The sequence below is a fragment of the Phyllostomus hastatus genome, unplaced genomic scaffold (genome assembly GCF_019186645.2).
Source record: "Phyllostomus hastatus isolate PE091 unplaced genomic scaffold, TTU_PhHast_1.1 phas_contig_254, whole genome shotgun sequence".
Classification (NCBI taxonomy): domain Eukaryota; kingdom Metazoa; phylum Chordata; class Mammalia; order Chiroptera; family Phyllostomidae; genus Phyllostomus; species Phyllostomus hastatus.
In genome coordinates this window covers 11057576-11084241 of record NW_025333810.1, presented here as the reverse complement: position 1 = coordinate 11084241, position 26666 = coordinate 11057576, and the positions used below count along the sequence as shown (strand labels likewise).

The window sequence follows — 26666 nt, the reverse complement described above, 5'->3', positions numbered from 1 at the left end:
CAGATAAACACTAAGACAATTGACTGAAAACAACTAGAATATATATCAAATACTGTAGGAAAAACTACAATCACCCAGTTTCCATGATAAAATTAGTAGCAAAACAGGAAAGCCTTGAGACAGAAATGTCCTCAGAGAAGGAAGACCAGCACAACAATGCTATCAAATGTGATAGCAATTAAAGCTTCACCGCAGGCTACACTTGTCGTGTGTATGTTGGAAGTATATTAGAAGAGATTCTTAGAAATCACACTTTTCAGTGAATTACAAAGTTTTCAATTCAACAGCTCAAAAGTAAATACCTTCAAAATATTCTCACAAATTTGCACTGACTATAACACTCTAAGAATAATTTTAAAATATGTATATTTTCAAGAAACCTATCCTGTAAAATATACCTTTAAAATTACCTAATGCTTCCTGTTTTAAACAAGTGTCAATTTCATAAGTATGACAACTTTGTACTTTATGGTAGTTTGAATCATAAACTAACCAGTGATTAACTTTTAATCTTCCTTTTAAAAACAGCTCTCCCTTCCTTTAACAAAGTTGCTTTTTAAAACATCCTCCATACTCATATTACTTTTACCTAATATTCCAACCTGTCAAGACTTCCCACATTCTAATTTTCAGAAACGAGCAAATGTTTAGGGGAAAGTAGTATGTGGTCCTTAATAAGAGGAGTTACATAATAATTAACATCCAGGAACCAGATATAATAAAAGTACAAAGAACAGACTACTAGATCATAAAAATAGGAATAACGGAAACAAACAAAAAAGTAAAAGTCCCAGGCAGCATGTTACTGAGGAGAACAGAGGTGCAGTAGTTAACTGTTCCCTTACAGCTGGGGCACAGCACATCCCTTGGAGGTGGCATGTTTCTGTCCAGGTTGATAATGGTCATGCATTCCATCATGTGTGTTGCGCGTGGGTCACCGGCCAGCAGTGACCACGGAACGCTGTGGATGGCTCGCCAAAACACACGCGAGAAAAAACACCACATGCACAGAGACAAACTAGTTTCTGTGGGGAAGTAGGGACAGAATGGCCACCCCCCCTAGTGGGGAGCGCGCTGATTTACGGTCCATACCTGCTTTTATTGGGCTCATGCTGCATAATAATTCAGGTAAAGTATAGTACTCATTAGGGGAAGTAAGGAACTATAGAAAACAAAGAACTCTGCCGGTCTATTGAGTTGGGGGTCAAAGAGCTGTAAGACTGAGGAACAAACTAACTTCCTCCTGAGACCCTTGTCATTCAACTGAGAGCATTCTAAACAAAGAAGGTTTCACAGTAATTTACATATTCTTTCTTAGGCCTGATCACCCTGGGGAATCCGCACTTCTCAGTACAGAGCTGCACCACCCTGTCATTGTTTCAGGCTTAGGTGGAGCAAGGGAACTAGGTAACCAAGAGATAAGGAGATTTTCTTCCAGACGCTGAGAACTCAGACTTTGTCAAAGCCGAGGAGCGAGGGTCCATCACCCCCTTTTGCTGCAGCCCCCCAGTCCTTCTTTTGGGGGGCCTCCCAAAGTGATCGTGCCTGGCTTAGGTCGTTCCCCCCTTGGGGAATCTTACCCGCCTTTGGCTAACCGACCAAGCTTTTGGGGTTCAGTTATGAATAAAGCAGCAGAAGCAGCATTCCTGCCAGGAAGATAAGCTTTTGTCTCCTTGCCGGCTTACGGTTCCAAGGGCGTTCCCTTAGCCTTAGCTAGGTGGGGGTTTCAGCCTCTGATACCAGTCAGGGCGGTTCCCAACACATGTGCAGATTGTTTAGGAGATAGAAAAAACAGGGACCAAATCCACACAATGCTATAAGGGACATAGGCAATACAGAGAAAGAAGTTTATTTAAATCTACTCACAGAATGAAAATATCTTTTACATTTGTATGCTGCTGCTCTTTTCCTGAGGGTCTATTAATGAAAATGCTTCTTTTTCTCTGCAGTTATAAGGGTGATCAAATGTCCATTCAAAATTTCAAAAAAGCAACACAGAAAATATAAAACCTACATATACTCAAATCTATAACTCAAATGAGTTGGATCTCACATCTGTATAGATTTCCTGGGTAATATGAATTAAAAACATAACTCTTTTACTAGAAGCATTATTCATTCTTACTGGCTAAAATATAACAGAGACATAGACATATTTTGAAGACGTTATGAAAGTTGCTGGGAGGATTTAAGCATCCCAAAGTCAAACATTGCCAAAGTCATGATGCCTAAAGCATATCCAATATATGATCAAAACAGTATTCTTCCAACCTATAAATTGCATTTAGCTAGTTAACACTTAGCATATGGTAGTTAAGAGAAATTCAACAGTGAAGGTATATAGCTACTTGGAGAATGAATGCGTGTATGTATGTACGTGTGTGTGTTTTCACACCCGGAATAGTTCCAGTATACACCAGTGAGTTCCAGATTATTATCCTAACCCTAAAGGAGTGCCTTCTCTATCACAGAAGAAAGGGAGAGAAAAAAAAGGACTTTCAGGCTATCCTTTGCCTCCCAACTTCCAGTAAGAAAAAATATGAAAAATATGAAAAAAAGGAAGAAAGCAAAGAAAGAAAAAAAGTAAAGATTAATTTCAAATGACAGGTCTGGTTTAAAACAAAGAGATTTATTTACTTATTAGCCCAATAAAGCTTTATTTATGATGATGATGATGGAGATGGTACCAGCTCATCATTTATTGAGCATTTACCATAATTTTAGGCATTGAACTAAGCAGTTTACATACACTGAGTATTTAATCTTCATAAAAACATGACTTATTACCTGGGAAACTGGTAATATTATGCCCATTTACAAAGGAAGAAACAGACACTCATAAAGATTAAGTAACTCGCCCAACAGTATGCTGCTATTAAATTGCAGAACTTATTTAACATTCCAGTCAGTTTGACTCTTAACCACTAAGTTCATATTATTTTATGGTGAAAATATGTGAAATAAAATAATACTTTTGAAGCACTGTAATATATTAACAAATTATATTGTAAAAGATTCAACTCAATTTGAGGTCCAAGATGGCAGCAAACTAGATGAATGTTATACTTATATCCTCCAAGGACCAAACAGAATACCACTAAAATATAGAACAATCAACCTGAATAACCAAATGAAGACTAGCTGAATAACCAAGATTTGGTCTTATAACCAAGATTTTATAGATAAAAGATGTCACAATGAGACTGGCAAGAAGGTTAGAGACATAAACAAGGACTGGCCCCAATTACTTGCATGGTCGCTAAGATTCCAGGGGGATATCTCAGCTGCAAAGGTTCCTCCTAAGGACCACAGGGTCTCAAACCCATGCTGGGCTCCCTACCCCAGAGCACCAGAGTTGGGAAGAGGCACCCACATAACACCCAGCTGTAAAACTCAGCAGGGATTCAGTCTGTCAGAGAGAGATGTAAGCCTACTAGAAAAGCAGGCACCCTTTGAAAGAGCCAAGCACAAAATCTTGTTCACAATCACTCATTCTGGGCTCCAGTGGAGGGAGGGAAAAGTGGAATTTAGTCTTCTGAGGAGAGACTGGGGTTTGTGGCTCTGGAAAGAGAGCTGAGGGAACAGCCACTATGATCCTGGTGCTGAGTAACTCTCCCACACTGCAGATGCCATCTTTCTTAGGTGGAGCACTCTCTCCTTATGGCATCAGCCTGGGGAAACACAACAGCTCCACCCTCTGGACTCCCTCTCACCCCACCCTTCAGAACTTTCCCTGTGCCGAGGAGTAGACAACTGGGATGGAGTACAGAGGTGTGGGCAGACTCAGGAGCTATCAGTGAGTGCTATGGCTTTGGGGTGAAGGCCATTTCCCCCTCTCTCCCATGAACCTGACTGGTACTCTAGCCCTATACTCCAGCCTCCCAGTGGTTCTACCCTCTTGACTCCTGGTGTCCTGCCCCCCAAGATCTGGGCAAAATCTAGAACAGACTAAATTGTGTGGCTCCAGGGTGGGGGCCACTCTCCCTGCCTTCCCCAAAGCCTGACTGGCACTTACTTTTCACAGGAGATCCACTAGCCACACCTTCCTGACATGTGACAGCCTCACCCTTGGATTCCTGGCAGATCTTCGAGGGACTGAGTTGTATGGCTCTCGCACAGGGGCAATTTCTTCCCTCGCACACCCAACCATGGCAGAGCCCCCCTTCACATAGCCAAATCTTGGTCCATCTGGGCCTACGAACACTGCTGGCCTCACCCTGATGACTCACTGAGCACCCACCCAACACCAACACCATCTAGGGGCACGCAGTGAGTGACAGCTAGACAGGGTATACCCCGGGATATTTGCTGAGTGGGCTCAGACCCAGCAATAGCACCAAGTCAAGTTTGAACCTGTGTCAGTCTGGTGAACACCACTTGCCCCTACCTAGTGACTCACTGAGAACCTACTTCATGCAATTCTAGTACTGCTAGAGGCTCTTTTGGTGTCTGACTCTATTAGGCAGCAGGCAGGCTGAGACAGGTGGAGGCAGACCTCAGGGTGCCTTAGGACTTTTGCTGACCTATCCCCAGGCCCGGTGCTGGAAAAAGCCAGCTTTCATGCACAGGTTGGTCCTTCCTATATACACCCAGACAAAACAGAGGCAGCCACAAACTGTGGATCACACTGCAGCTTCAAACAGGTAGCCCAGGCCCAGTCATAGGCAGTGTCAGAAATGAGCCTGCACCAGAGTCCCTCTAAAAAGGCCCCAAACCCAACACACTAAGTGGTCATACTGTCATATTCTGACAATATCAAAGCAGAATCCAATTAACTTCATAAGTGGCATATCCAAAAAGAGATATCAGCAGGCACCAGACACTGCTGAGGCAAATTCTGCTTCATGTGGTCAGCACCTGCACAGCAACTTGAACACTGAGGTTGGGGTAGATCCTAACAAGTCAGCAAGTCTGAGGGGTGACCCCATACATGAATGTGCCAATAGCAATCAAGACTCAATTAAAACAGGAGGACACACATAACTCACACAAGGGATATTCCCGGAGCACCCAGATCAGGTGATCAAGCAGATGGCGTCACTGAGTCCCACATGACACCTACTATATAAGGCCACTTTGCCAAGACTGGAAGTCATAGCACATCATCCTAATATAGAGAAACAAACACAAAGAGGCAGCCCAAATGGGGAGACAAAGAAACATACCCCAAATGAAAGGACAGGAGGAATCTCCAGAAAAAGAGTTAAATGAAATAGAGGCAAGTGATTGAACAGGAATAGAGTTCAAAAAATTGTTATAAGGAAGCTCAAGGAACTTACTGAGAACTTCGACAAAGAAAGAGCAAGCATAAAAACAATATGGAAACCATAAAAAAAGAACCAGTCAAAATGAACAACACAGTATCTGAAATGAAGAATATACTAGAAGAAGTAAAAAGTAGGTTCAATGAAGTATGGGATCAAATCAACGACTTGGAAGACAATGTAGCAGAAAACACCAAATAAGAGCAGCAAAAAGAAAAAAGAATTTTAAAAAATGAGGATAGTTTAAGGAACCTTTGGGACAACACAAAGCAAAACAACATCCACATCACAGAATTACTAGAATGAAAAGAGAAAGAGAATAAGGGATTGAGAACCTACTGGCAGAAATGATGACTGAAACACTCCCTACTATGCGGGGGGAAAAAACCCACACAAGTCTAGGAAGCACAAAGAGTTCCAAGCAGCATGACCTCAAAGTTACCCACATCAAGACACACAATAATTAAAATGGCTAAGGTAAAGGACAAAAAGAGAATCTTAAAAGCAGCAGCAGATAAGTTGCCTACCAAGTAGTTCCCATTAGGCTGTCAACTTATTTCTCAACAGATACATTTCAGGCTAGAAGGGGTTGGCATGAAATATTCAAGTAATGAAAACCAAATAACTACAACCAACACTACTTTACTAGCAAAGATATCATTTAAAATTGAAGGAGAAATAAGAGCTTCCCACACAAAGAAAAGAGCTACAAGAGTTCATTACCACCAAACCAGTATTACAAGAAATGTTAAAGGGTCTTCTTTAAGGAAAAAAGGAGAAAAAGAACAAAGAAACATAGTTACAAAGAATGAAAAGGCAGTAAATACATATCTATCAATAATCACTTTAAATGTAAATGGTTTGAATGCTCCAATCGAAAGACATAGGGAAGCCTTTTTCAGGTGGCTCAGTTGTTTGGAGCATCATCCTGTATAACTAAAGGTTCTGGGTTCAATCCCTGGTCAGGACACACACCTAGGTTGTGGGTTTGATCTTCTGTATGGACATGTACAGGAAGCAACTGATTGATGCTTCTCTCTCAGATCAATGTTTCTTTCTCTCTCTTCCTTCCTCTTTCTCTCAAATTATTACATGTATTCCCTGGTGAGGATTAAAAAAAGAGAAGACATAGGGTAGCTGAATGAATGAGAAAACATGACATAGATATATTATGATATCTACAAGAGACCCACCTCAGAACAAAGAATACACACAGACTAAAAGTAAAAAAATGGAAAAAGATATTTCATGCAAATAGAAAGGAAATAAGGCTGGCATAGTAGCAATACTTAGACAAACTAGGCTTCAAAAAAATCATAACAAGTAATAAAGGACATTACATAATGTTAAAAGGAACAATACATCAAAGGATATAACCCTTGTAAATATGTATGCACCCAACATAGGAGCACCTAAATATATAAAGAAAATCTTGATGGACATAAAGGGAGAGATCAACAATATATCCTACTATAGGCATAGTAGGGAACATTAACACATCACTGACATCAATGGATAGATCTTCCAGAAAGAAAATCAACAAGGCAACAGTGGTCTCAAATGACACAATTGACCAGATGGATTTAATTGATATCTTCAGAGCATTTCACTCCCAAAGCAGAATATACATTCTTTTCAAGTGCACATGGAACATTTTCTAGGACAGACCAGATGGTTAGGACACAAAATAAGTCTCAATAAATTTAAGAAGACTGAAATCATATCAATCATCTTCTCTGACTATAATGGTATGAACTACAAATCAATCACAAGAAATAAAACTAAAAAACACACAAGGACATGGAGGCTAAACAACATTTTACTAAAAAAAATGCAATGGTTAACAATGAGATCAAAGGAAGAAAGAAAAAGATACCTTGAAACAGATGAAAATGAGAACTCAACAACCCCAAATCTATGGGACACAGTGAAAGCAATCCTAAGGGAAATTCATAGCATCCCAGGCCTATCTCAAGAAAGAAGAAAATCTCAAATAAAAAATCTAAATTTACCCTTAAAGGAAGATAACCAAAGAAAGCCCAAAATAAAAAGAAGGAAAGAAATAATAAAGTACAGAGCAGAAATAAACAAAATAGAGTCTAAAAAAATGCAAATAACCAATAAAAACCAAGATCAGGTTCTTAGAAAAGTTAAACAAGATGAATAAACCTTTAACCAGATTAACCAAGAGAAAAAGGGAGAGGACCCAAATAAATAAAATAAGAAATAAAAGAGAAGTAACAACTTCTCTTGCATTTCACGGAAATGCAAGGGATTGTAAGAAAATATTGTGTCAACTACATGGCAGCAAATTAGACAATTTGCACAAAATGGATAAATTCCTAAAAACATACAATCTTCTAAAACTGAATCAGGAATAATCAGAAAAGCTGAATAGACCAATTACAACTAATGAATTTGAAGCAGTAATCAAAGAATGCCCAACATACCAAAGAGGGCTTCAGAGGGGAGTTCTACTAAACACTCAAAGAAAAACTAACACTTATCTTTCTCAAATTATTCCATGAAGTTAAATTGGAGGGAAAACTCCCAAGCTCATTATATGAGGCCAACCATTATCCTAATTCCAAAACCAGAGAAAGATACCACAAAGAAAATTATAGGCCAATATCCCTGACCAACAAAGATGCCAAAATTAGCAAACTGGATCCAGCAATAGATTTAAAAAATCATACACTATGATTAAGTAGGATTTAGTCTAAGGATGCAAAGTTGGTACACTATCTGGAAATTAATAACCATGATATACCACATAAACAAAATTAAGGACAAAAATTACATGATCAAAACAATAGATGCAGATAAAGCAATTGATAAAATCCAGCAGCCATTTATGATAAAAACTCTCAGCAAAATGGGAACAAAAGGAACATAACTCAACATAATAAAGACTATATATGACTAACCCACAGCAAACATCATACTCAATGAGCAAAAACTAAAAGCATTTCCCTTAAGATCAGGAAGAAGACAGGGATGTCCATTTTCACCTCTCTAATTCAACATATTACTCTAAGTCCTGGCCACAGTAATCAGACAAGAAGACGAAATAAAAGGTATCCAAATTAAAAAGGAAGAAGTAAAACTATCATTGTTTACAGATGGCACTATAATATATATGGAGAACCCTAAAGATTCTACCAAAAAAACTACTGGAATTGGTAAATAAACTCAGTAAAGTAGCAGGATACAAAACAAGTATCCTGAAATCAGTTGCATTTACTGTATTTTTTGGACTATAAGATGCACTTTGCCCCCAAATTTGGGAGGAAAGGGGAGCATCTTATAGTCTGAATGTAGCTTACCTGGCTCACAGGGGTGGGGGGCAGCCTATGTTATTTATGTTACTAAATATTTTACCACATGTTTTGCTTCAAAATTTTTTTTCCTATCTTCCTCCTCTAAAGCCTAGGTGCATCTTATGGTTCAAAAAATTCGCTATATACACCAATAGCTCTCAGAAAGGAAACCTAGGAACCCGTGGAACAGTGGAAGAGAATAAAGAACCAAGAAATAAACACACACCTTTATAGTCAATATCTCACAAAGGACGCAGAAACCTAAAACTGGGTAAACAGTTTATTCAATAAGTATTGCTGTGAATATTGGACAGATACATGAAAAAAAAAGAAACTAGACCACTTTCTTATATACATAAAGATAAAACTCAAAATGCATTAAAGAGTTAAATGTTAGACTTGAAACCACAAAAATCCTAGAAGAAAACGTAGTGAAATCTTGGATGTTTCTCACAGCAATGTATTTTTCTTTGATATATCTCTTCAGACAAGGAAAACAAAAGATAATATAAACAAATGGGACTAAATCAAACTAAAACATTTTTGACAGCAAATGAAAGCATCAACAACCTGAAAAGACAACCCACTGAATGTGAGAGCATAGTCGCCAATGATTCATCTGATAAGGGGTTAATATCCAAAATTTATAAAGTACTTACACAACTCAACATCAAAAAAATGACTGATCCAATTAAAATATAGGCAAAGGACCTGAAGACACTTCTCCAAAGAGGACATACAGATGGCCAACAGGTATATGAAAACATGCTCAATGTCACTAGTCATGAAAGAAAGGCAAATTAAGCCACAATGAGATATTATCACCTCATATCTGTCAGAATGGCTATCATCAGTAAATCAACAAACAGGAGTTGGCAAGGATGTGGAGAAATGGGAACCCGCATGGACTGTTGGTGGGAATGCAGACTGGTGCAGACATGGTGGAAAGCAGTATGGAGTTACCTTGAAAAATTAAAAATGGAACTGCCTTATGACCCAACAATTCACTCTCTGGAAATTTACCCAAAGAACCCAAAACACTAATTCTAAAGAATATATGCACTACTACGTTCACTGAAGCATTATTTAAAATAGCCAAGATTTGGAAGCAGCCCAAGTGCCCATCAATAGATGAGTAGATAAAAAGCTGTGGTACATTTACACAATGGAATATTACTTGGCAGTGAAAAAGAAGAAAATCTTACCCTTTGCAACAGCATAAATGGACCTGGAGAATATTATACTAAGTGAAATAAGATAGCCAGAGAAAGACAAGTACCATATGATTTCACTCATATGGGGAATCTAATGAAATGAACAAAATAAACAGACAAAACAGAAATAGATCCACAGATACAGAGAACAGGCTGAAAGCTGTAGAGGGGAAGCGTATTCGGTAGCTGGGTGAAAAAAGATAGTGAAGGGATTAAGCAACAACAACAAAAAAAACCTCAAAGATAAAGACGTCAGTATGGTGACTACCAGAGAGAAAAGGGGAGGGAGGTAGCAGAGGGTAAAGAGTAGATAAATGTTGAAGGAATAAGACTTGATTTTGGGTGGTAAACACAAAATACAATATACAGATGATGTACTACAGAATTGTACACCTGAAAAACCTATATAATTTTATTAACCAATGTCACTTCAATAAATTTAATAAATTCTTTTATTTTAAAAAAGGACCCAACTTAACTGCCTACAATTTTCTCAACATGTGACCTGGACTAAGCACTGGACCCAGTTCTTTAGGAAGACAGAAATGTGCATGATATAACAAATAGTAAAAGTATAACAAAACAGTCACTATTTCTAAACTTCAATATCCTTCAAATGTTATAAATAATAGCGTTTCTTCCATTATTCTCTGATCACATCCAGCCACAGAAATCTCTCCTTCCTCATAACTTTCTACCTCATTCTCACCTCTACTCTATGTCTTTTTTTTTAAATATTTTATTTATTTATTTTTTAGAGAGGGAAGGGAGGGAGATAGAGAGAGAGAGAGAGAAACATCAATGTGCGGTTGCTGGGGGTTATGGCCTGCAACCCAGGAATGTACCCTTGGCTGGGAATCGAACCTGGGACACTTTGGTTCCCAGCCCGCGCTCAATCCACTGAGCTACGCCAGCCAGGGCTACTCTATGTCTTAAAATGAAAGTCTCATTTGTTTAGAGAAAAAGTCACTCTCCCTTTTCTCTTTTAAAAAGGTAATTGAAATTTAAAAATATAAAAATAGCTCTCATTGATATATGAAATATGCATTTCTCTGCATACTACAGTTAGAAAAAGTATTCCATAAAACTCTTTAACCTTTGATAACACATTCAAGTTTTCTGAAACTAATAATAAAGAAGAAATCACTCTGCAGTACAAAATTAATCCAAATTCTATTTTGCAGGAGCTGGAATTTAAACGTGCACACACATCCCACAAAAGCACAAATACAACATCCCACAAAAGCACAAATACAACTCAGGTCACCTTAACACACTAGTACTGGCTGAACAACAACAACAACATTTCCTCTACCATGTGTATTCAGCCTAAACCACAAAATACTCAGGAATATCCACAAATAGCTAAGACATTAAAATCATAATTTTATATAGCTACTACCAATTTTTTCCATTGCAGAATTTAAAAGAGGACATTATGAAATGGTTTTACAAGAAAGGCACCTTACAAGATAAGCTATTTCTTCAAATAAATAACAAAGTGATACGTAAATGTGACATCAAAATCTGTCACAAATAAAGATCTGTCCATTTGTTAAGCCTTGTTTAATTTTAATTGAATTGTGTTTAAATTTTCTATACAGAGAAAAAAGACCTTTCTAACAATAAAGTATAAAACTTGGTGAAAAAAATACATCCTTTCAATGGGTTGCCATGTCTTACCTTTGAATCCTCATTGCTCACTCCTAGCTGTAACACAGCTTGAGGAGATTTCAGTTTTGCTTGAGCAGAATGAGCCATCTGAAGGTTAAGCTGCCATCCGACCGTCTCTAGCTATAAAACACAAGTGCAGATTAGAATGAGATGATACAGAAGGAAGAAAACAAACAACTTTAAGTGAATCTCCACTCAGCAGGAATGAATATGGATAGCCTGGACTTCATGGTGAGTCAGTTCCAGAGCTCCTTTAACCTGCATACTCCGCAAAGTCCTCCTTTAGGCTCATATATTGGCTTCATGCCATGCTTGTCAAATTCAACAGTAAAACTGGTCTTTAAATACAATCTGTTCTAAAAATAAAAGTTCTAAGATTAAGCAATAAAATACACTAAGAGAGTCAATGGTTTTTAAATAGTACATTACTATTTTAAAATAGTATGTTTTAAAGCCAATGATTTTTAAATAGCTATCTATTTTAACTAGTAAATAGTATATATTGATCATAATCACTTCAATAACCTTCCATTATCTTTGAAAACTCCTTGCACTAGGTAGAAGACAGATCAGAGGGGTTTTTTAATTTAGAGGGAAACTGAAGTACCCAGATGGTAAGAGGTTCACACATTTAGACACAGTTAGTGAGACTGGAAAAGAGCCAGGCAAAAGAATTGCTATCTTCTAGTGAGCAGGTGGTATCTGATAGACCATCGTGCTTCCTAAAGTACTCTAAGTTACTATGGTTCCCAGTTATGACAGAACTAATTAGAAGATTTCCTTTGAATTTATTAATTAACAGAACAGCAAATTTTAATCACCTAAGGCAAAAATAGTAAAGACAAACTAAAACAGCATGAATGTGGCTTTATTGGACTTGATAGATTATTGGTTTCACCAACCTCAGAATTATGAATACAAAATTTTAGATTTAATTCCTAGAAAACCTCATGTATCAATAATTAAGGAAGTATTACAAAATGCAATTATCATGTGCCTCTGACAACATGACCCTAATAATTGATTTAGTAAAACTACCTTAGTTGCATTGGTAAGAATGGCAGCCTCACAACAATTTTTACTTAACCAGAATACTAATTGCTAACTTGAAAGCCTGTTCAACAGTCAGAATCACAGCAGTGCCAAATTGGAACGAGAGCAATGGAAGTATTATCTATTTGAGAGAGGATGTGATGAGAAAATAAAGATACAGTTCTGTTCTCTCTGGCACTGAACCTTGTAGAAGTTCAGGGTGAGATGGGGGAAGGTATTGCAGAAACATAACCTATACTACCACAAGTAAAAAATCAGTTCAACAGTGCATGTTAAGTAACGATTTTTAGTGTACTGATCTTTAACACTGATTACAGTAAGCACAGTCTCTAATACCAGCCCACCACTATTTTCAAGTCACATAAAATAAACCCTACAAGAAGACAGGAAAAAAATATGATATAACCACTCTCATATATATAAGCATATATACAAGCATATATATATATAGCATATATGAATTCCTCTAGGAATTCATATGAACCTGTAAGGCACTGTTTTGATCTCATTTAACTGATTCTATTCCTATCTTGTAAGCACTTAAGATAAATACTGCTTTAAGTGAATATAAGCATACTCCCATTGTGGTCAGTCCTTTGCATACATTAATGTATGCTTAGTCACTGCGGAGAGGTGGTGTGGGAGAATTAAGAACTTGAAGCTTGTGCTTTGGTTCATGCTTAAGCTATAGTTCACTAGCTATGCAACCCTGGTTAAGTCACAAACATCTAAGCCCTCAATTTCCTCATATGAAATGGAAATAAATCTATCGGATCTACTTTTCTGAGTAACTGACAATATCAAGTAAAAAAATGTATATTCAAAGTGCTCTGGAAACTGCAAAGCATTATAAATATAAGGCATTTGATCACCTAATTTTTTCTATAGTATCTTTTAATAGAGTAGGCATTTTATGTACGGATTGAGTTGAAATAAAATGAATCAAAGAACACTCACAAGGAAAGGTAATTTTAAAGAGTCATGACTGAAATGAGTTTGTGGATTGGCTTTCTTTAATCTCATAGCCTTTCTACTGAATTTTGTGTTTTAAAAAATAATTTTCTCAAGACCACATGAAAGATTAATTTAAAAAATAAATAACATTGCTAAGCTCATATGTAGTCATATATACATATGCACACCCACAAAATAGTTTACAGAAAATAATTGATATTCAAGTAACTTAAATGAAGAAAAAATATAGGAAGAATAACTAGAGTTATAAAAGAATACTTTACAGACACAAAGAACAATAAGAAAAACAAACTCTTTTCAGTGAAATCAGGAGACATAATCAACACTACTTGAGATAGCTACTCTTATTATATCCCCATTTTACAGATTAAAAATGTAAAGTATAAAACACTGAATTGGAGTAAAGAGTATATAGAGGTTCCTTATGCTATTATTGCAACTTCTCTCTAAGTTTGAAATTATATCAAAATCAAAAGTTACAAGATATTGATTCAAGTAAGAATCAGCAATGGATCCTAAACCTAAGAGGTGAAAGTTTGATTTGGAATGAAGAGTCACAAATATCTACCCGCAATCATTTTTTAGTTATAAAAGAAAAAAAGTAATTATGCAAGGGAGAAAAGAAACATCATCTTTACCAAGAGATCAAAATTAAGACCACGAAAAAGTGGCAAATGGCTATCACATGACTCTAGGTTTGATATCCTGCAAAGACCACAATATTACTTACATAGCTTTCTACCCAAATAACATAACCTAAATTTGATCATAAAGAAACAACAAAAAAATAAAAATGGAGAAACGTCATATAAAATAAATGGCATGTATACTTCAAAAATGTCAATGTCCTAAAAGACAAAGAAAAGCTGAAAACACAAGTACAGCTGACCCTCGAACTACAGAGAGGTTAGGGGCACTGACCCCTGAATAGTAAAAAAATCTGCCTGTAACTTTTGAATCCCCCAAAACTTAACTACTAATAGCCTACTGTTGACCAGAAGCTTTAATGATAACATAAACAGTCAACACATTTCATACGCTATATGTATTATATACTATATTCTCAAAAAAAGAAAGCTAGAAAAAGAAAATGTTACTAAGAATATCATAAAGAAGAAAAAATACATTTATAGGATTTATTGAAAAAAGAACCTATTGACAATATTAAGTACAGACTTACTATACATAGATATCAGCCTTAATGCACCAAGCATTCAATTTGAGAGAAAGCCTGGTGTGCTTTCAGGATACTAATGATTCCCATCCTTATGCAAATTTCAGTAAGTTTATGAAACCTACACTTATAAGTAAAATCAGACTTTCATCCTAGTTTTTTATTCATTTGAAATAACAATGGCAAAATGATACAGACTGGCCTGTGCAAATGGAGAAATAAAAATGAGTTACCATTAATCGATATGGAAAAACTATAAGAACAGTTTTAAGAAGAATGATCCAAAGAGCATTTTACTTTTTTATTGTTAAGTTTGAGATGCCTATCAGACATCCAATGAAATTATCAAGCAGGCAGACCCTGGCTAGAAAAAAAAAGTATTGAATTCCCGACGCCCAGACGTGACTGCCAAGGAAGAAGGAAGGAAGGAAAGATGGGTAGAAGGGAGGGAGGACAGGAGGAACAAGGAAAGGAAGGACATTTTTTCCCACTGCTCAAAAGTTTTTGAACTCTGATTTTGATACCTTTTAGTGCTTCTGCTGTTTTTGTATCACCTCTTCCACATCAACAAAACATTTCCCTTTGAGGACTTTTTTCATGGGGGAAACAAAAAGAGACACTCAGGATAAGAATGGGTGAATAGGGAGGGTGAGGCACAGAGGACATGCTGTTTTTGGTCATAAACTCCTAAACACTCAGCATGGTGTGGGCAGGTGTACTCATAAATCACCCATCAATGGGCAAAGACCTTGAAAGGTGATGACTGGCCAGAGCACCTCTGGCCAAAAGGAATGTGTATTGTTTTGGGAATGTATTGTAACTCCCTCCTTATCTCCTTTTGGGAGCTACTTCTTGTCCTGTGACTACCACTTGACCTCCTTCTGCTGGTACACACTGAGGTAATGTAGTTTAGAGTCACGCATAGGACATGTGCCTCCTTTGTCTGGAACCCCTTATAATGAGCCTCAGACTGGAGGACATGCGGTTTCTCTCATATCAACCTCCCATCCTCCGTGCACACCCATAATCTGAGTAATAAATGGCATGTTCACATCAGGTAGTCCACCTGGTGGTGGTGGGGTTTTTTTTTTTTTTTTTTGGAATATCATGAACACTTAAGCAGCTCTCCGTTTAGGGGTTCCTGCACTACATGAAGATATCAATAAATGGAGAGATATACCATATTCATAAATTTAAAATTTCAATACTGTTAAGATGTCAATTCTTCCAAAAGTGATTTACAGATTTAGGACAATCCAATTAAATTCCCAGCAGGCACTTTTTATAGAAATGGACAAGATGATTCTAAAATTTAAATGGAAATGCAAATGACCTAAAAAGGCCAAAGTGATTTTTTTAAAGTTGGAGAGGCTACACTACCTAACTGTAAGATTTATTATAAAGCTAGAGCAATAAAGACAATGTGGCACTGGCAAAAGGATAGATATATAGACTCATCAATTGACTCCCGACAAGATGCCAAGGTAAGTGATGCTGGAACTACCAGACAGCTATATAAAAACTAAATGAAAAACCCCTACCTAACACCAAACACAAAATGAACTCAAAATGTTTCACAGACCTAAATGTGAGTACTAAAACCATCAAACTTCTAGAAGAAAACACAAAAGAAAATCTTTGTGATCTTGAGATAGGTAAAGATTTTAGATTGAACATTAAAATCATGAACCATAAAAAAAATTTTAAACTGGACTTCATCAAAATTAAAAAGTCTGTTCTTCAAAAGTCACCATTAAGAAAAAGGAACCTTCCAGCCAAGATGGAGGCATAGGTAAACACACTTCCCCTACTCACTACTACAGAAAAAAATTACATCTAACCTACAAAACAAATATCATCCAGAACTGTCAGAAAATCGAGCTGTAAGAAAGTCCAACAACCAAGGATTTAAAGAAGTCACATTTATCCAGATGGGTAGGAGGGGCAGAGACACTGAGAGCGGTGGAGAGGCAAAGAGAGTAGCAGAGCTGTGGGAGTGGCATGAGGCAGAGGAATGGGTGATCCCACATTCACGTGTGGTGGATATACATTGGGAGGGATACCTCAGGAGCAAGAGATCCCAGCCCCAAACCAGAGCACCCAGCAGCCCAGGGATCCAGCACCAGGAAGATAAATACCTATAACTTATGGCTATAAAAACCAGTGGGTGTTGGGATGGTGGAAGAAACTGCCAGATTATCAGGAGACTCATAAGGGCCTGCATTGACTTAGGACTTACACAGACTCTCTGCCTCTGAGATTCAGCACCAGGGAAAAGGTTGGGAGAGCACAAATGGCATATGGGGAGAAAGTGAGGTTATTGGAAACAGACCAAGTGCTGGAAGACAGATTCCTCCCAGGCAAACTTCCATAAGCCAGGCAGCAACACTGTCTGCTCTCTGAGCCTTCCTTCCACACAAAGCAGTGAAATAGGTTGGCCTGCCCTGTCCATCACCTAAGGCCCTGCCCCACACAATTTACAGGTCCGCTCTTCTACAATAGGCCACACTACTAAGACAGGGAGTCAAAGCAACTCTACCTGATACACAGAAACACACACAGGGAGGCTGCCACATTGAGGACATAAAGAAATATGACCCAAATGAAAGAACAGAAGCCTCGAAAAAGAATTAAACAATATGGAGATAACCAACCTATATCAGGATGCTCAAAGAAGTCATTGATATAGCAACAGCATAAAAAGGATGCAGAGAGAAATGAAGGTTACATTAAGTGAAATAAAGAGAAATCTACAGGGAACCATCAGTGAAGAGGAGGAAACTGAGTATCAGATCAATGATTTGGAACAAAAGGAAGAAAAAAGCTTTTAATCAGAACAGCAAAAAAAAAAAAAAAAAGAATCCCCCCAAAATGAGAATAGTGTTAGGAGCCTTTGGCACAACTTCAAGTGTACCAACAGTTGCATCATGAGGGGGCTGGAAGAAGAAGAGAGAGAGCAAAAAACAAAACCTATTTGAAAAAAATTGATAGAAAACTTCCCTAACTTGGTGAAGGAAATAGACATACAAGTACAGGAAGAACAGAGAGTCCCAAACAAGATGAATCTAAAGAGGCCCACTGTAAGACACAACATAATTAAAATGCCAAAGGTTAAAGACAAAGAGAATCTTAAAAGCAGCAAGAGAAAAGCAGTTAGTTATCTACAAGGGAGCCCCCATAATACTATCAGCTGATTTCTCAAAAGAAACTTTGCAGGCTAGAAGGGACAGGCAAGAAGTATTTAAAGCAATGAAAAGCAAAGACCCACAACCTAGATTACTCTATGCAGCAAAGCTATCATTTAGACTTGAAGGGCAGATAAATTGCTTCCCAGACAAGGCTAAAGCTAAAGGAGTTCATCATTACCAAGCCATTATTATATGAAATGTTAAAGGGATTTATTAAGAAAAAGAAGATAAAAAATATGAACATTAAAATAGCAACAAATTCACAACTATCAACAGCTGAATCTAAAAAAAAAAAGCAAATGAAGCAAACAGAACAGGAACAGAATCATAGATACGGAGATCACTTGGAGGGTTATCAGCTAGGAGGAGGAAGGGAGAGAATGAGGGGCAGGGGGAAGGTGCAGGGAATAAGAAGCATAAATTGGTAGGTACAAAACAGACCAGGGGATGTTAACAATAGTATGGGAAATGGAGAAGCCGAAGAACTTATATGCATGATGCATGGTCATGAACTAAGGTGGAGGGGGGAGTTGCTGGAGGGAAAGGGAGTACCAGGTAGAAGGAGACAAAGGGGAAAAAATTAGGACAATTGTAATAGCATAATCAATAAAATATATATATATTTTTTTAAGATTTTTTTTATTTATTTATTTTTAGAGAGGGAAGTGGGGGAGAGAGAGAGAGAGAGAGAGATATCAATGTGCGGTTGCTGGGGGTTATGGCCTGCAAACCAGACATGTACCCTGGCTGGGAATCGAACCTGGGACACTTTGGTTCCCAGCCCATGCTCAATCCACTGAGCTATGCCAGCCAGGGGAAATATATTTTAAAAAATAAAAAGGAAAGGTAAGCCACAGACTGATACAATATTCACAATACATATACCTGACAAAGGACTTGTACCCAAACTATACAGAGTTCTTATCACTCATTAATAAGATAAAGAAATAGGCAAGGATTTGAACAGAGAGCTCACAAAAGAAATATACAAATGGCCAATAAACACATAAAATGATGTTCAGCATCCTTTTGTTCAATATCCTTACACTCATTATTTAAAAGAATGGGAATACCAAGTGGTGGCCAGGGTATAAAGAAATTGCTGATTAGAATGTAAAATAGTATAAACACTTCAGAAAACTGGCAGTTTCTTATAAATACACCTACCCTACAACCCTGTCTGTCCATCCCTAAGTATTACCCAAGAAAAATTAAAACATATAACTATACAAAGTATGTACATGAATGTTAACGGATTTATTCAAAACAGCTGCAAACCATCAATGTGAATGGAAGCAAGTTGTGATATATCCTTATGATTAAATACTAACCAGGAATTTAAAAAAAACTAATACATTCAACAACATGTATGAACCTCAAAATCATACTCAGTGGAAGAAGCCAGACAGAAAAAAAAAGCACACTTGCATGATTCCATTTTTTATAAAATCCTAGAAGACACAATTTATATTTATAGAAAGCAGATCCTGGGACTAGGATTAGGGGAGGAGGGGACCGCCAAGGAGCATGAGGAAATTTTTGAGGGTGATGAAAATGCTGTATGTTGATTATGGTAGTGATTGCATGGGTATACAGCTATCAAAATTCATTAAAGTGTACAATTTAAAAGGATACTAATTACACTAAGTAAATTATAATTTGATATACTTTTTTAAAAGATACAATATACTAAAGGATGTAACAGAAGAATGTATAGATACAATAGTTTCCTTCATGTGCCTGCTACTTATCCCTTTCTTTGTCATCCTCTAGTCATTGGTAAGAACAGAAGGCAATAAGCCTCCAAAGACCAAGCCAAACTACCTACATCCTAGAGAAAGAACCCTCTCTGTGACATCTTTAAGTATATAAAGACAATTTCAGGATCTCACAGATGACCATTATGCAATATAGTATCCATATTATATAGATGTATGCATTACCATATATCACATAGTTGCAAATAAATAAACTTCTTTAATCAATGCTGGAGTTATGTTGCACCCAGGTGACTGCCTACCACCACAAAGCATACTGTACAAATCACACTGCATAGGGCTACCCATTAGGCAGTCTCCAAAAGACATCAAAAATCCAAAAGTAAATGAAGTAATGTCCTTCTTTAATGTTGCTGCTACACCAAATCATAAGAGGTGCAAATGCTTTACTACAAATATCACAATTTAAGCATGCTCACTAATTATACCCTCAAGTTTAGATGCCACAAAGTCAACCTAGTCTTACTGCTAGAGTGACATGGAACTTCATTATACTCCTTGACGCACAAACTTGGCCAAAATACCTAGTCATGATCTTCATGTCCAAGTTATAAGGTGCTGAAGAAAAACATCAATGAATCAACCTTCAAACCGTTTGCCACCTCTCTACATACCAAGAATATATGAAGATAATAGTTCAAGTTAATGTAATTCAACTAACACTCTCACAATTGGCAACACTGAAAAGGTATATCAAAATTATTTAGCAAGTACACATCTTTAAATACTATGACATAATAAAAGTAATTTTGCTAACAGCACAGTTCTTTGGCATTAATAAAATCTTTATTTAATTTGTTAATGGTTCTGGTTTTAGCTAATTATTTATAAAGCAGAGAATACATTTCTGTTTCAAATAAGACTGATCAAGGGTCTCTCAGATCTAAAGCTCTTTAAATTGATTGCTTCATCAACAGCTAATGGTGTTGTAACAGGATGTAAGCTGGGAGGCCCCAGGGCCCCCCAAAGCAGAATATCTATAATGGGGTCCAGAACTTGGGGTGTCTGTAAATATTTCACCCTCACACAAGTCTTGCTGGGGGATGGGAGACATGAAGCAGGGCCATTAAAAATTATTTTACATATAAATAACAGAATTGCTCCATACCTACATGCAAAAACAATTAATTTGCATGTCAATAACAGCAGACTAGTCTAAGTGAAGCCAAAAAAGTATGCATAACTTAAACCCATAATGTAACTGGGAGGCAGCTCCCCTTACACTAAAAGAGTACATCTCCACCAAGCCAGCACTGCAAGAGATGCTAAAGGGGACTGCTTTAAGAAGGAAGAGGAGGAGGGAGAGGTGTGTGGGGGGGGCGGGGGAGAACACAGCTACAGAAGGAAAAAATGGCAATGAATAAGTACCTCTCAAAAATAACCTTAAATGTAAATGGATTAAATGCTCCTATCAAAAGACATAGGATAGCTGAATGGATAAGAAAACATGACCCACATATATGTTGTCCATGAAAGACCCACCTCAGAACAAAAGATACACACAGGTTGAAAGTGAAGTGATAGAAAAAAATATTCCCCACAAATGGACATGAAAAAAACAGCTGGGGCAGCAATACTTATATCAGACAAAACAGACTTCAAAACAGAGGCAATAACAAGACACAAAGGGGGATACTTCATAATACTCAAGGAAATAGTGCAACAAAAAGATATAACTCTTGTAAACACATATGTACCCAATATAGGTGCACCTAAATATATAAAGAAAATATTGGAGGACTTTAAGAAAGAGGTAGACAGCAATACAGTCATTGTAAGAGATTTTAGCACCCCACTATCAACAATGGATACATCATCCAAATAAAAATCAACAAAAATATTGCGGAATTGAATGACACTCTAGATCAAATGGCCTTAACTGATACTTCTAGAACATTTCACCCCAAAGAAGCAAAATACACTTTCTTCTCAAATGCACATGAATGCACATGAATCATTCCCAAAGACAGACCACATGGTAGGACACGAAACAAGCCTTAACGAGTTCAAGAAAACTGAAATCCTATCAAGAACCTTCTAGGATCACAACAGCTTGAAACTAGAAATGAACCTCAAGAAAAAAATCTCAAAAACATCCCAATTCATGGAGGCTGAATAACAGGTTATTAAATAATGAATGGATTAACAATAAGATCAATGAGGAAACCAAAAAGTATCTGGAAACAAATAAAAGTGAACACACAACAACCCCAAACTTATGGGACATAGCGAAGGCAGTCCTGAGAGAGAGAAGTTCATAACAATACACGCCTACCTAAAAATGACAGAAACATTTCAAATAAACAACCTAACCCTTCCTACATCTACAAGAACTAGAGGAACAACAACAAACAAAGCCCAGAGAAAGTAGAAGGAAGGAAATAATCAAGATCACAACAGAATTAAATGAAATAGAAACTAAAAAAACAATTCAAAAGATCAATGAATTCAGGAAAAGATAAACAAAATTGACAAACCATTAACCAGGCTCATCCAAAAAAAAAAAAGACCCAAATAAATTAAATCAGAAATGAAAGAGAATAACTGATACCACAGAAATACAAAGGACAGTAAAAAATGACTATGAACAACTATATGCCAAGAAATTGGACAACCTGGGTGAAATTGATAAATTTCTAGAAACATACAACCTTCCAAAACTGAATCAGGAAGAAGCAAAAAACCTGAATAGACCAATAACAACTAGTGAAACTGAATCAGTAATCAAAAAACTACCAACACACAAAAGCCCTGAACCAGATGGCAAACTGATCCTTCACAAACTATTCCAAAAAATTCAAGAAAAACAAAGACACCCAAACTCTTTTTATGAGGCCAGGGTTATCCTAATCCCAAAACCAGCTAAAGACACAACAAAGAAAGAAAAATGCAGGCCAATATCTCTGATGGACAAACATGTGAAAATCTTCAACAAAACAGTAGTAATCAGATCCAACAATACATTAAAAAGATCATACACCATGATAAAGTGGGATTCATCCCAGGGATGCAAGGATGGTATAATATTCACAAATCAATAAATGTAATATACCACATAAACAAAATGAAAGACAAAAATCACATGATCATATCAATAGATGCAGAAAAGGCATTTGATAAGGTACAGCACCCATTTATGATAAAAACACTCAGCAAAGTGGGAATAAAGGGAGCAGTCCTCAACATAATAAAGGCCATATACAAAAAACCTTCTGCCAGTATCATATTCAATGGGCAAAAAGTAAAAGTGTTTCCCTTATGATCAGTAACTAGACAAGGCTGTCCACTCTCACCACTCTTATTTATCATAGTACTGGAAGTTCTAGCCACAGTGATCAGACAAGAAGAAATAAAAGGGATACAAATTGGAAAAGAGAAAGTATTATGTATTATTATTACCTTGCAGGTAACTGTCATTATTTGCAGAAGACATGATAGCCTACATAGAGAATCTTATAGACTCCACCAAAAAACTACTTGAGCTAATAAGCAAATTTGCAAAGTAACAGGATACAAAGACAATATTCAGAAATTGATGAGCTTTCTGTACAGGAACAATGAAATATCAGCAACAGAAACTAAGAAAAAATTCCATTTACTATAGCAAAAAGAAAGAAATAAAGTATCTAGGAATAAACTTAACCAAAGAGGTAAAAGACCTGTATTCAGAAAACTGTAGAACACTGAAGAAAGAAATTGAGAAAAATACAAATAAATGGAAGCATATACCCTGTTCATGCATTGGAAGATTTAACATCATTAAAATGTCCATACTAACCAAAGCAATCTATAGGTTCAACACAAATCCTATTAAAATACCAAAGGCATATTTCGCAGATGTGGAACAGATACTTCAAAACTTTATATGGAACAAATAAAGACTCCAAATAGCCACAGCAATCTAGAGAGAACAAAGTAGGAAGGATCACAATACCTGATATCAAACTATACCACAAGTCCACTATAATCAAAACAGTCTGGTCCTGGCATAAAAACAGACACAGAGATCAATGCAACAGAATAGAGAAACCAGAAATGAACTCATGTCTCTATATGGCCAATTAATATTTCACAAAGGGGGAACAAACATACAATGGAAATAAAAATAGCCTCTTTAATAAATGGTGTTGGGAGAAGTGCACTGTTACATGCAAAAAAAAAAAAAAAAAAGAAACCAGACCACCAACTTACACCATACACCAGAATAAACTCAAAATGCATAAAAGACTTAAATATAAGTGATGATACCATAAAAGTCCTAGAGGAAAACACAGGCAGGAAAATTTCAGATATCCCATGTAGCAATATCTTTGTTGATATATCTCCTAGGGCAAAGGACACAAAGGAAAGAATAAACAAATGGGACTACATAAAATTAAAAAGCTTCTGCACAGCTAAGGAAGCCATCATCAAAATGAAAAGAGAACAGACTGTGTAGGAGAACATATTTCCCAATGATACACTGGACAAGGGTTTAATCTCCAAAATATATAAAGAACTCACAGGATGCAACACCAGGAAGAAAAATAATCCATTCAAAAAATGGGCAGAGGACTTGAATAGACATCTGTTCAAGGAGGACATACAGATGGCCCATAGGCATATGAAAATATGCTCAACATCACTAGCCATCAGAAAGATGCAAATTAAAACCACAATGAGATATCACCTCACACCTGTCAGAATGGGTATCATTAATAAACTAACAAACAAGTGTTAGTGAGGATGTGGAGAAAAAGGAACCTTACTGCACTGTTGGTGGGAATGCAGACTGGTGCAGCCACTATGGAAAACAGTATGGAATTTCCTCAAAAAGCTAAAAATGGAAATGCCTTATGACCCAGTGATTCTGCTGCTGGGAATATACCCTAAGAATCCTAAGACACCAATTCAAAAGAATTTATGTACCCCAATGTTTAGAACAGTGCTATTTACAATAGCCAGGTGTTGGAAACAGCCTAAGTGCCCATCAGTAGATGAGCAGCTTAAAAAACTGTGGTATATTTACACAATGAAACACTATGCAGCAGAAAGAAAGAAGGAATTTCTACCATTTGTGACAGCATCCATGGAACAGAAGATTATGCTAAATGAGATAAGCTAGTTGGTAAAACATAAATACCATATGATATCACTTACAAGAGGAATATAATGAACAAAATAAACTAATAAGCAAAACAGTACCAGAGACATGGAAACAGGGAACAGACTGACAGCTGCCAGAGGGAAGTGGGTAGGGGGGAATGGTAGAAAGGGAGAGGGAGTAATCAAAAAACATGTGAGAATGACCCATGGGCATGGACAACAGGATGCGGATGGACTACGGGAGTGGGGGCTAAACTATGGGAGTGGGGGATGGACTATGGGAGTAGGAGATGGGGCAGGATGGAGGAGGGCAAAGGGGGAAAAATTGGGACAACTGTAATAGAATAGACAAGAATAAAATAAAAAATAAAATAAAATAAAAAACTAGGCACTTTCCAGGTCATGAAAATATTCAATATTTGGTCATGGATAATTAAATGGGTATAAATTCCAAAACCCACCAAATTGAACACTTAAAAATCTCTGCATTTTACTGCAGATAAGTTATACTTCACTAAAAAGTAGTAAATAAATATAACATTATTTAAACCTCACAAACATTTATATTCAGTTAATTTTAGCACATAAGAAAACTGTCTTTGACTTGATTTATAGCACGCTAATAACTAAAGTAATAGAGCAGGGAAAAATTTAAGTTTTATGTGGATATAATTACAATAAAATACATTTCCTATAAATACAGAAGATAATGTTAAGAAGCATTTAAATCCAAATTTCTAATTTCTTATACTCCATATAAAATACAAATTTCTAATTTCTTTTTTTAACAAATTTATTTACATATTTTTAGAGGGGAAGGGAGGGTGAAAGAGAGGGAGAGAAACATCAATGTGAGAGAGAAACATCAATCAGTTGCCTCTCATATGCGCCCCTACCAGGGACTGAACCTGCAGCCCAGACATATGTCCTGACTGGAAATCCAAACAGAGACCTTTCACTTTGCAGAACAATGCCCAATCAACTGAGCCATACACGCCAGGGCCCCATTTCTAATACCGTAAAAAATACAGGTATTTAACAAATAATGAAGCAAACAAGTATTTGTTACACTTAACAATAAAATTAATCTTATTATAATGGCTTTAAAGGGGATATTTTTAAGAATGTTATAGGAACATTATCTTAAGAACATTGGCCATCCATTTTAAAATGTAGGTTTCTCAAGAATCTACAGGAAATATGATGAAATGTCATTATATAATGAAATGAGTAGATATGAGTAACTTTGCCATGTAGTTGGTAAAGTTAATACTCATACCAGGCGAAAATCACATTAAATACACTTTGAAAGTTCAAAACACATATAACTGTCACATTTATATTTAAAAGCTTCCTAACAAACATATAAATACATTTTAAGAAAGGGAATCAGTACATGCAGTCTTTAAAGAGGAGGTTACTCAGAGAGTTTAAAGATGCCTTGCATATACTTCTCGTAATTGCATCTGATTCTAAATAAGAAATATCATTAGATTAGAAATGTAAACTATTTTAGAAAAAAATATATAAAACAAATACAATTATTTTCCTTAAGGTCTCAAAAAAACAGATATATATGTCAATACTATTTGACATATAAGTTTGTACACTTAGTTTAGTAGAAATGTATGTAAAGAAACTAGAAACAGAATTTCAGGAGTAAAATTAAACACAGTATTAAAGTTCTGTCTGAAAGGGTATCCATAATTTAATAAACATTGTGATCACATAGGTATTATAGTAAAAATCAAACAGAAAACCCTTTTACAAGGACACTGCTGACAGTCAACACTGATTAAAAAGGGAAAGAGAGAAAGAGAATACAAATTAAAATAAGTGGTAGTGACATTTCAGTCTCAAGTCTATAAAGAGGTTAAAATAAAATATATTTTTTTAAAATAAGGGAGTGAGATAAAATTTAAACATCCCTTCTTCAATCAT

General features: G+C 36.5%; 1 protein-coding gene across 1 annotated transcript in view; it reads right to left on the bottom strand.

The window, feature by feature from the left end:
* The window catches only part of COMMD10 (COMM domain containing 10), a 156186-nt gene that overhangs the window by 108231 nt on the left and 21289 nt on the right, over nucleotides 1-26666 (bottom strand). Inside the window, exon 5 of the mRNA XM_045838092.1 lies at nucleotides 11482-11592. Within this exon, the coding sequence (XP_045694048.1) occupies nucleotides 11482-11592 (111 nt within the window). The remainder of the gene's footprint in view (nucleotides 1-11481; nucleotides 11593-26666) is intronic.